The sequence below is a fragment of the Salvelinus alpinus genome, chromosome 4 (genome assembly GCF_045679555.1).
Source record: "Salvelinus alpinus chromosome 4, SLU_Salpinus.1, whole genome shotgun sequence".
NCBI lineage: Eukaryota > Metazoa > Chordata > Actinopteri > Salmoniformes > Salmonidae > Salvelinus > Salvelinus alpinus.
In genome coordinates, this window is record NC_092089.1 from 3,176,152 (window position 1) to 3,188,873 (window position 12,722).

A 12,722-nucleotide genomic window follows, 5' to 3' on the forward strand; every position below is an offset into this window, starting at 1 on the left:
GCTCTCACACACATTTAACTTCTCTAGGGTAGGGGGCAGCATTCGGAATTTGGTATGAAATGCATGCCCAAATTAAACGGCCTGTTTCTCGGGCCCAGAAGATATGATATGCATATAACTGTTAGATTTGGATAGAAAACACTCTAAAGTTTCCAAAACTGTTAGAATAGTATCTGTGAGTTTAATAGAACTGATTTGGCAGGCGAAAACCTGAGAAAAATCCATTCAGGAAGTATTTTTTTTTTGGTTTGTAGTTTTCTATTCAATGCCATTACAGTATCCCTTGACTTAGGACTCAACTTGCAGTTTCTATGCCTTCCACTAGATGTCAACAGTCTTTAGAAAGTGTTTCAGTCTTGTATTCTGAAAAATGAGGAAGTAAGAGCAGTCTGAATGAGTGGACCCTAAAGTTTCACGGAGCTTTTTCTTGCGCACAACCGAGAGAGTGCGTTTCTTGTTTACATTTTATATTGACGACGTTATTGTCCGGTTGAAATAGTATCGATTATTTAGGCTAAAAACAACCTGAGGTTTGAATATAAACATCGTTTGACATGTTTCTATGAACTTTACGGATACAATTTGGATTTTTTTGTCTTCCTGTTTTGACTGCGTTTGAGCCTGTGGATTACTGAAGAAAACGCGCGAACAAAACTTGAGGTATTTGGGTATAAAGAGACTTTATCGAGCAAGAGGAACATTTATTGAGTAAATTAATGTCTGCTGAGTGCAACCATATGAATATCATCAAAGGTAAGGGATTAATTTTATCTCTATTTCTAAATTGTGTAACTGTTCTCTCTGGCTGGCTACTGTTTGTAATGATTTGTCTTGTGGGCTATGTTCTCATAATCGTAATGTATGCTTTCGCCGTAAAGCATTTTAAAAATCTGACACCGTGGTTGGATTCACAAGAAGTTAATCTTTAAACCTATGTAAAATATGTTTCGTTTTCTGAATTTTTATAATTAGTATTCCTGTATTTGAATTTGGCGCCCAGCAGTTTCACTGGCTGTTGAAGAGGTGGGACGCTACCGTCTCACGTGCCCAAGAGAGGTTAAGCTCACACACACACACACACACACACACACACACACACACACACACACACACACACACACACACACACACACACACACACACACACACACACACGAACCTGTGTGTATAGGGCATGTGAAAAGCCCCTCACCTGCCCATCATCTTTAGCTCCTCCCTTTGAGGAAGAAGAGATGTTCTGATTGGAGGGAGTGCTGACTCTGTAGCCACTAGCAAGAAACTGGGGGGAGAGAAGGATGAAGAAAGAGAGGGAATAGTGAGGGATGGAGAGAACAAGAGGAGATATGAGACACACATTTAGGTAGAAGCGACACACACAGGACATATTTCATATGTCATCATTAGGTATCAAAATGAATGATGGCACTAAACAACTGGTTCCATAACAACACGTGTTCACATAAACATTATAAATGTGTTCCTTAACATCACGTGTACACATAAACATTATAAATGTGTTCCATAACATCACGTGTTCACATAAACATTATAAATGTGCGCACATACCTTGTGTTGTCCTTTGTTCTTGGTTGCCATCTGTTCCCTCAGGGTCTTCAGACAGTATCTCACCTGAGCAAAACACACACACACACACACACACACACACACACACACACACACACACACACACACACACACACACACACACACACACACACACACACACACACACACACACACACACACACACACACACACACACACACACACACACACACACATCTGTGTTACTGACAGACTCACACACAGAGACAGAAAGTGAAAGAGCGAGAATGTGTCTTACCTCCTGTATCTGGGAGACTTCATCTGACAACATCTTGAGGCTCTGCTGGTGTCTCTGCTGCTCCTGTCTACGATCCTCCAGATACACCTGCAACACATGGAACACAGACGTATTACACACACATTACACACCCTGGTAACACACACCCTCTCAAACATTAAGCCCCACCCACCTTGATGACCTCAACCTTTTCAGCCTTCTCCTCAGAGGATTTGATTGGTTCAGGCTTCAGAGCAGGCCTATCACTGGTTGGCTGCACCAGAGCAAACGCTCGTCCGATTGGCTGAAAAATCAGGGAGGGAGAGGAGTTTGTGATACTTGGAATAGTGTGAAAATATTTCCAAGCCTCCAGCATGTGTGAACATGAAGTGATTCTGAGTGTGGTGACATGAATGTGTGAGAGGAGTTACTTGCTATAAACTTGATTAGGAAGAACACTCAGTGACGGACCAACAGGATATGACATCAAGATGTTCCATTCAGTCCCATATACAGTAGTAGATATGATATTCAGAATAGCACTGAGAATGTCTGACACAAACTGACCGTCAGAAAATGTACTAACTAGAATGAAACAGGTTAGAAACTAATGGTGGTTCTCTAAAACAGAAGGGGAGTTGTAGGATGTATACAGCATTATAACACACATCTGTCATTTAGGTCCACCGCTTCAAGAACAAACTCTGGAAACTATTTATCTGTGTATACAGGATTCCTGTGTTTGTGTGTGTGTGTGTGAGAGCAGTGTTCCTGTGTTTGTGTGTGTGTGTGTGAGAGCAGTGTTCCTGTGTGTGTGTGTGTGTGTGTGTGTGTGTGTGTGTGTGTGTGTGTGTGTGTGTGTGTGTGTGTGTGTGTGTGTGTGTGTGTGTGAGAGCAGTGTTCCTGTGTGTGTGTATAAAGCCCCCATAATCAGTAGACGTTACATTTAGCCCTGATTGCTATGGTGATCACCACCATTCCATAAACTCTGAACTTCTGTGGGACTGGTCACAGAAAGAACGAAGAGGGTTAGAGAGCGCGAGGAAGAAATAGAAAGCAAGAGAGAGAGTTACACTGTATAAGTTTAGTAAGCTTGGCAGTGGTCTGTCTCTCCTCTCCAACACTGCTGTCTTAAGAACAGTCTTATGAACAGTTTTAAGAACAGTCTTAAGAACAGTCTTATGAACAGTTTTAAGAAAAGTTTCAAGAACAGTTGCATAAGACTCTGTGATGGAAACCGGATGGCAGCCATGACATTTTATGACCTGTTTGTGAGTCTGTGTGTGAACTAGCACCCTGTGTTTGTGTGTGTGTGTTACTCTTTTCTGATTCAACACACTATCAAAGTGTGTTAGGGACAGTGACCCCAGCCATCCCCTGGTCCACTAAAACACACTAAAACCCTCAGCGAGTTCAGAAGGGCTTAACACTATGTGTGTATATTCATTTACAGTAACAGTGAAGGTTCAGAATTCTGTTCTGCCATGGACTTTTATCCACATAGTACACATAGTGATACAATTCCATCCATTCAGGGATGGAGTTCCATGACTTCCTTCCTGTCCCCTCTGTTGTAATTGTAGTAGTTGGCTAATGCAGACAGAATTCTAGGTGTGTGTTGAGGGTCTAGGTCTGGTTTATAGGTTAGGGTTCTAGGTCATGGTTCTAGGTTCTTACCTTGCTCCTGGGTTGTTCTGTGATCCTCCCGGCCTGGTTCTGCTGGTGGAGAGTCAGCCTCAGTCTCCTGCACCCATCCTGACGAACGAGACGAAGAAAAGATGAAATGAGAAGCAGTTACAAAGAGCCCGTTATGGGATGGAGAGAGAGAGGGATGGGGGGAGGAGGGAACTACTGGAAATGGAGGAGGGAAAAAGAGGGAGGAGAAACTGAGTAATACTGTGTAGGACAGAGAGGGAAGGTGGGAGGGAGAGAGACACTGACTGGAGGCCAGTACCCAGTAAACTAGTGTGTAGGGAACCAGTGGTTAGAGAGAGAGAAAGAGAGAGAACAGAAGCATAAAGTTGCTCAGAGACAGAATGTTCCATTTGAATGGCGTTCCAACTTGGAAAACCCAGAACTAGAGATCGATGCCAGCACCAATAGGAATCTCCATTCGAATTCTGGGAGACAGTGGGCAGAAAAACTGTACTGAAGTGGGATGGAACATTTCCATGGTAACCAAGTCTCCCAGTAACCATAATCTAAATCTGGCTCCAAAACAATGCAACTCAGGAAGAGTGGGCCAGGGTGAAAATACACACACACACACACACACACACACACACACACACACACACACACACACACACACACACACACACACACACACACACACACACACACACACACACACACACACAAACCTAAACTCTCTTCTCACACACATAATACTGTTCCATGAGTCACTATGAGGGCAGTGAGGTCTGGTTGTGTGTCTCGCTGGACAGGGAACCCCCATATTACCAGCTGAGAGGGGGGGGGGGGGGGTGTGTGGTAGTGTGTGTGTGGTTGTGTGTCTCGCTGGACAGGGAACCCCCATATTACCAGCTGAGAGGGATGTGTGTGTGGCTGTGTGTCTGCATGAGGCTGAGGGAGCAGGGTTATAGAGATGATAAACCAGACTAACTGGAAACCAACACATCATGTTCTCTTTACTCTCCTCTGTGTACATTTCTGTGTCCTGAAGTCTAAACTCAAGTTAACTCTGAGACAAGACAGACACAGCAAATACTGTGGAGTTGGAAAGTGTTTGAACCCACGGAAACACACTGTGTGGTTAGCTACTGTTCCGCTGCATATTGACTGTGTTGTTTTGACCCATCCAGTCAGGAGAGTTAGAGTATGTGAGGTATGTTGACGTTCTCTGTAGCTCTCTACCCTGCCAGCATTGTGTTGGCGCACCAGAGTAGTGCATCACAAAGCCTCCTTTCATCAGCGGCCATTTTAAAACCATTACCCAGAAACCACCCACTAAATGTCTCATTCCTCACTACTGACTCACACTGACAGCCATCACAATGACCTAATGACACTTTGGCCATAAACTCCTCCGGACAGATAGCACTTAATTTTACTACAAGTAGTATTCACCTGGTAATTACTCAGGAAGTATGTGTTAAGAATGGGTAGGTGATTTTCGGTATACTTACATGAAAGAATTCAACACTTAACCAAATGGTATGTAGTAGTGCTTGTTTCAGTCAGTGAGGTAGCCATGGGCATATCTGGCACATACAGTACACAGTACCTACCAGGCCCGTGTGTCTCGGTAGAAATGAGGTAATAACAGGTATGTGTGTTGCGTAACGATGATGATTGTCTTAGAGAGAAGTGGTGTATGTCTATCTATTGCCACCTGACAGTAGGACTAATCCAGCAATATACAGAAAGACAGAAAACAATGATGACGGAGACAAAGACCAGCAGAGAGACAGAGAGAGAGAGAAGCGAGATAGAGAGTAGAGATTGAAATTGAATTGAGAGAGAGAGAAAGAGTAGAGATTGAAATTGAATTGAGAGAGAGAAAGAGTAGAGATTGAAATTGAATTGAGAGAGAGATTGAATTTGAATTGAGAGAGAGAGATTGAAATTGAATTGAGAGAGATTGAAATTGAATTGAGAGAAAGAGAGACAGGGCGAGAGAGAAAGAGTAGAGATTGAAATTGAATTTGGCCGCCTTTCCTTCCAGTTCTCTGCTGCCAATGACTGGAACGAATTGCAAAAATCACTGAAGCTGGAGGCCCATATCTCCCTCACTAACTTTAAGCACCAGCTGTCAAAGCAGCTCACAGATCACTGCACCTGTACATAGCCCATCTGTAAATAGCCCATCCAGCTACCTCCTCCCCATACTGTTATTCATTTTTTTACTCCTTTGCACCCCAGTATCTCTCCTTGCACATTCATCTTCTGCACATCTATCACAATTTAATTGCTAAATTGTAATTATTTCACCACGATGGCCTATTTATTGCCTTACCTCCCTTATCTTACCTCATTTGCACACACTGTATATATACTTTTTTTCTCTATTGTGTTATTGACTGTATGTTTGTTTATTCCATGTGTAACTCTGTGTTGTTGTTTGTGTCGCACTGCTTTGCTTTATCTTGGCCAGGTCGCAGTTGTAAATGAGAACTTGTTCTCAACTGGCCTACCTGGTTAAATAAAGGTGAAATAAATAAAATAAAATAGAGAAGCAGACAAAGGTTCACCTAATCCACCACCAAACAGACACACCTTGGCCTACTACACTATCACAAACAACGAGGTTCGTTCCAGTCGGTACCACATCACCTAGCACCTACGTTCCAGTCGGCACCACATCACCTAGCACCTACGTTCCAGTCAGTACCACATCACCTAGCACCTACGTTCCAGTCGGTACCACATCACCTAGCACCTACGTTCCAGTCAGTACCACATCACCTAGCACCTACGTTCCAGTCAGTACCACATCACCTAGCACCTACGTTCCAGTCAGTACCACATCACCTAGCACCTACGTTCCAGTCAGTACCACATCACCTAGCACCTACATTCCAGTCTGTACCACATCACCTAGCACCTACGTTCCAGTCTGTACCACATCACCTAGCACCTACGTTCCAGTCGGCACCACATCACCTAGCACCTACGTTCCAGTCTGTACCACATCACCTAGCACCTACGTTCCAGTCGGCACCACATCACCTAGCACCTACGTTCCAGTCAGTACCACATCACCTAGCACCTACGTTCCAGTCTGTACCACATCACCTAGCACCTACGTTCCAGTCAGTACCACATCACCTAGCACCTACGTTCCAGTCAGTACCACATCACCTAGCACCTACGTTCCAGTCAGTACCACATCACCTAGCACCTACGTTCCAGTCGGTACCACATCACCTAGCACCTACGTTCCAGTTAGTACCACATCACCTAGCACCTACGTTCCAGTCAGTACCACATCACCTAGCACCTACGTTCCAGTCGGCACCACATCACCTAGCACCTACGTTCCAGTCGGTACCACATCACCTAGCACCTACGTTCCAGTCGGTACCACATCACCTAGCACCTATGGGAGAAAACCCTCTTCCTCTGTACTGCATTCCATAGGAGAGAATGAACCATCCATAACCAATCTGTGTGTGCATGCGTCTGTGTGTGTGTGTGCTTCTGTGTGAGTGTGTCTGTGTGTGTTAAACCTTATAAATCTGTCTCCAGTTAACCTCCGGAGTGGTCTGATTCCCATACCTGAGTTCAGGTGTGATGTGTGCAGTGAGGGGTGAGGAATGAGGAACGAGGGGTCAGGTAGAGTGAGAGACACATCAGAAAACGAGTGAGCAGAGAACAAACATTCTCTCAGACATTCCTATACAATCACTGGTGCAGTGTTACAGTCAGAAGGGAATACAACAGATGGCCTAGAGTAAACGCTAGGACAAAAGGGATTACAGTTGAAGAGAAGCTGTAAGACCTGCACACGGGTAAATAAGACGTGCACACGGGGAAATAAGACGTGCACACGGGAAAATAAGACCTGCACACGGGAAAATAAGACCTGCACACGGGTAAATAAGACCTGCACACGGGTAAATAAGACCTGCACACGGGTAAATAAGACCTGCACACGGGTAAATAAAGAGTGTTATGAGCATTGTCTGTTCTTTCCTCTGGGGGTACTAGGTGATAAATCTGTACAAATGATGACAGTGATGGTCTCCTGTGGAATGAGTTCTAGGCATGTACCTATTCACCTTTACTGAGGGAGTAGTACTTTCTACCCTAGCAACATACATACTTAGCAACAAGACCTGCATGAGTTACTGCTTCCTATAGTGTGGAAATGGAATGAGGTTGTCTTGTTTAGTGTGTGAGTTGATGCTGCGTCTACTAGTTCCTGGTGGTGGGAAGACTGTTTCTGGTTCCTCCTCATAGATGAGTCAGAAGGTCATGTCTTGCACAGTTCCAGACAGTGATGTCACATTCTCCATAGCGAGGTAATGGGGAGGGATGGCGGGGGGATGGGTGAGCTCAGTAAACATGAGGAATCAGGGTAGATCATGAGGCATTATTTAAAAAGTAGGAATGCTGACAAAAGCCTAGTGACAGAAAAGAAGAGAGTTATCAAAACTCTCTGGTGACTGGATGGATGTATTATTTAAGAATGAATGAGAGTGTGAATTAATAGATAGTCATGAGGAATGTACTGGCTGTTCTGTCAATGTTCTGCGTAATGTCAATACTCACTCTCACACAAACAGAGTGTTCCTTCTATCCAGGCATAGTTCAACTACAGCTGGAGGGCACACATACCTGCATACACACACAAACACACCCTTCACTGTTGCAACTTTGGGGACATTTATTTTCCTTATATTTCGCAGTCCTCCTCTTCTCATAACTTTTAGCCTAAATGGACTTTAAAAAGGTATTTCACAAGGCTATAGCACAGAATCAGCACGCCATCCTATATTTAATCCATGTTGCTGTATCTCCTCCTATATTTATTCCATGTTGCTGTATCTCCCTGGTCTTAATAACCATATTCCTCCTATATTTATTCCATGCTGCTGTATCTCCCTGGTCTTAATAACCATATTCCTCATATATTTATTCCACGCTGCTGTATCTCCCTGGTTTTAATAACCATATTCCTCCTATATTTAATCCATGCTGCTGTATTTCCCTGGTCTTAATAACCATATTCCTCCTATATTTATTCCACGCTGCTGTATTTCCCTGGTCTTAATAACCATATTCCTCCTATATTTAATCCATGCTGCTGTATCTCCCTGGTTTTAATAACCATATTCCTCCTATATTTAATCCATGCTGCTGTATCTCCTCCTATATTTAATCCATGCTGCTGTATCTCCTCCTATATTTAATCCATGCTGCTGTATCTCCCTGGTTTTAATAACCATATTCCTCCTATATTTATTCCATGCTGCTGTATCTCCTCCTATATTTATTCCATGTTGCTGTATCTCCCTGGTTTTAATAACCATATTCCTCCTATATTTAATCCATGCTGCTGTATCTCCCTGGTTTTAATAACCATATTCCTCCTATATTTAATCCACGCTGCTGTATTTCCCTGGTCTTAATAACCATATTCCTCCTATATTTAATCCACGCTGCTGTATCTCCCTGGTTTTAATAACCATATTCCTCCTATATTTATTCCATGCTGCTGTATCTCCCTGGTTTTAATAACCATATTCCTCCTATATTTATTCCATGTTGCTGTATCTCCCTGGTTTTAATAACCATATTCCTCCTATATTTAATCCATGCTGCTGTATCTCCTCCTATATTTAATCCATGCTGCTGTATCTCCTCCTATATTTAATCCATGCTGCTGTATCTCCCTGGTTTTAATAACCATATTCCTCCTATATTTATTCCATGCTGCTGTATCTCCTCCTATATTTATTCCATGTTGCTGTATCTCCCTGGTTTTAATAACCATATTCCTCCTATATTTAATCCATGCTGCTGTATCTCCCTGGTCTTAATAACCATATTCCTCCTATATTTAATCCACGCTGCTGTATTTCCCTGGTCTTAATAACCATATTCCTCCTATATTTAATCCACGCTGCTGTATCTCCCTGGTTTTAATAACCATATTCCTCCTATATTTATTCCATGCTGCTGTATCTCCCTGGTTTTAATAACCATATTCCTCCTATATTTAATCCACGCTGCTGTATCTCCCTGGTCTTAATAACCATATTCCTCCTATATTTATTCCATGTTGCTGTATCTCCCTGGTTTTAATAACCATATTCCTCCTATATTTAATCCATGCTGCTGTATCTCCCTGGTCTTAATAACCATATTCCTCCTATATTTAATCCACGCTGCTGTATTTCCCTGGTCTTAATAACCATATTCCTCCTATATTTAATCCACGCTGCTGTATCTCCCTGGTTTTAATAACCATATTCCTCCTATATTTAATCCACGCTGCTGTATCTCCCTGGTTTTAATAACCATATTCCTCCTATATTTAATCCACGCTGCTGTATCTCCCTGGTTTTAATAACCATATTCCTCCTATATTTAATCCATGCTGCTGTATCTCCCTGGTCTTAATAACCATATAAGATACGATAAGTCAAGAATGTGGGTGTAGAATGTTTGTTGTTCCATTGTATCTGAAGGACAACGTTGTATTAGGGGGTGATTCTAAATTGAGAGCTGCATTAATCCCACACCCCTAGTTGTTTATGTTCAAATATAAAACAAGATAAACCCGACTAGCACGAACAAAGCATAGGTTATGTATCTAGCCGTGTGCTTCATCATTTGACTGTGTACCTTGACCTTATAATCCAGTTTTATAGCCCTATACAATGCTGATAGGTAAGTTAAGTTCTTAAATTCTGATAGGCTGTTGCTCCTGGTAGAGGTTACCTTCAGGCACATATCTAGGATCAGTGTACCATTCTTAAGTCCAAACCTTGACCAAAGGGGGTGAAAAGTTAAGGGCTAACATCATGCTAGTACTGATAGCTGTTGTATGGCTCTGCAGGAGACTGTGTTTATCTGGTGAACGTGTCATGTTGTGGGCCAATGGTCAGGCCCCAGATAGAACACAGACCATCATCATAGCCATTTGTCTAACAGGGTCAATGATTAACCTTCTCCAGCCAGACAGGAGATTAAGAGCTTCTATACCAGGGATAATGACTGGTGATGTAAACATCTAGGTGGAGCAGAGCTCAAAGGACCTTATAAGGGAATTCTCAGTCTGGATGTAATGTGCCTGCCCTGCAACCAAAGGATCACTGGTTCAATGCCCCTCACAGATGTGTTCCACCCTAAATCACTACAATTATGGTACATGACAATGCCTAACGGGCATAGAGCAGGGGTGTCAAACATACGGCCTGGATCCCGCCCGCGATGGGGACCGGATTGGTGGTTTTGGGGGGGGGGGGGGGGGGGGGCAAACACAATATACTTTAAAATGACTAAAAGCAAATGATGGACCTACATTCATACAGTTTATTGACTGTGGCCAGCTCACTAATAATCACAGAGGAAGGAGGGAGACCGAATGCGCCCCCGGGACAAAATTAGTTTGACACCCCTGGCATAGAGAGAACACTGAGGAAGCTGTAGGGTAAGTAAGTTACTGTAGGGTAAGTAGACTAGTCTTCTGGCTGACACTACTGTAAGCCCTACATGAAGATGCTCACTTGTGACAGCAGTCTGGTCCCTCTGGCCAGATCACAGATGTTATTTGGGCTAATATGGTGCGTGTGTGTGTGTTAATACTATAATTACTACAAAAATCCCATTAACACCAGAGGAAGCTAGTAAGCCTGATAAGACTTCAGTCAGGAGGATCTAAGACCAATACTCTGAAGGAAATTCATCTCTTCTTGCTTATTCTTACTTTGGGACACAAAATGATACCAGTAAAGTAAGGTATTGTGCTATTGGTTAAATTAAATATTGTAATTGATCACAGCTTATAATGTAAAACATATTTGCATATCCAACAGGTTGGCATGAATAAATGAACAAAATATATATATTTTTTAATGGGGATAATAAAGCAGCCACATAGTCATAACATAACATAACCTTTGACACACGTCAGTGGCGCCTCTCGATCTGCCTGACTGCCAGACTGTCTAGCCATCCGCAACGCAGTGAGAAGGAAAGTAAAACATGTTCACTTAAATAGTTTTTGTCTTACCGCTGTTCTCTCATCAGCTCTGATGTCCTCAAATGTACACAGACTCCGCGTTACCCCGTTCATCTTCACACAGATAAATAACTATATAGCTTAAATATGAAAGAGTTGTTCAACGTTGCTTATATAGTATTCTTTTCTCTAAACAGGGAAAACGGTTTTTCGTCCTCTTGTCTCACTCTTGCCCTCGCAGACGGAAGATCACGGTTGATTTTAACAATAGTCGACGCTGCTTTTTACTACCGGTCGACAAGGTTTCATCAGGCAGTTCCCTCCATTCCCGCCCTCCCTCAGGAATGTATGCGCGTGACCTCAGTGCACAGGCAGCAAAGATGTTGTATAACTGAAGATGGTTAACGTCCTGAGTGAACTATCGAAAAAAAAAAGATCAGTTCCTGTCTACTTAAGGGGGTGGCTCTCCCATAGACACCAATACGAAAGCAGCTGTGTCTGGTATTCTTCTTAGTTCATTGACTTCCATGAAACAGAAAAAAATAGGGAGTGTGATGTCTCGCTGCCTCTTCTTTCTCTGTAGCCAGCTCGCTCTGTCTCCCGTCACGCCCCCGCTCTGCGCGCTACAACTGAAAAAGTCAGAGGAGCGCGGACTACGCAGGTAAATACCTGTCAGATAGCAAAATAATAAAACTCAATCTCAATTCCATGCAGATCACATATTAGGAAAATTGTTAGGAAAATTACGATTTTATTTCAGTCGAGTATTGCATTCAGGTTTGTGGAACAACACAAATATAGTTGTTCCACAGACAAATAGGCTACTCATGACCACAAAAACACAGGGAACTGAACCAGACAAAGACAGACAGACACAGAGCGAAAGAGAGAGAGAGACAGTGCTCCATCAGTGTGTCCACAACAGCAGTAGCATGCAGGTCTCAGTGTTCTGATCCAGAGCTCAGGCTGCACACAGAACCCACATTGGATCAAGATTTATTAATGGTCATTAATGGGTGCGCTGAGCAGGAGTCTCCATCTTTTTTATGTGTATGTTTATGTGTATGTTTGTGTGTGTGTGTGTGGGGGGGGGGGGGGGTTCAATGTCCCAAGTATCCATCAAAACATTCCGATACTCACACAGTAAATCAGTCTCTTAAACCCACTACGTTGTCAGGCATATGCCTGAGTGAGGACAGACCCAGACAGCTAGGGTCTCAGAGTGAGTACCACAGAGACGAGGCA

At 43.1% G+C, this 12,722-nt stretch overlaps 1 protein-coding gene across 2 annotated transcripts in view; it reads right to left on the minus strand.

Annotated features, from left to right (window-relative positions):
* Positions 1 to 12,027, minus strand: part of LOC139572759 (tuftelin-like) — a 24,140-nt gene extending 12,113 nt beyond the window's left edge. Inside the window, exons 1-6 of one of the 2 annotated variants that reach the window (XM_071395512.1) lie at positions 11,529 to 12,027; positions 3,500 to 3,577; positions 2,016 to 2,126; positions 1,844 to 1,930; positions 1,567 to 1,629; positions 1,160 to 1,279 (exon numbers count right to left, since the gene is read on the minus strand). In XM_071395512.1, the coding sequence (XP_071251613.1) occupies positions 1,160 to 1,279; positions 1,567 to 1,629; positions 1,844 to 1,930; positions 2,016 to 2,126; positions 3,500 to 3,577; positions 11,529 to 11,591 (522 nt within the window). In that variant the 5' untranslated portion in view covers positions 11,592 to 12,027. The remainder of the gene's footprint in view (positions 1 to 1,159; positions 1,280 to 1,566; positions 1,630 to 1,843; positions 1,931 to 2,015; positions 2,127 to 3,499; positions 3,578 to 11,528) is intronic. The other variant, XM_071395513.1, reaches the window with a different exon arrangement.
* Positions 12,028 to 12,722: the final 695 nt, after the last annotated feature.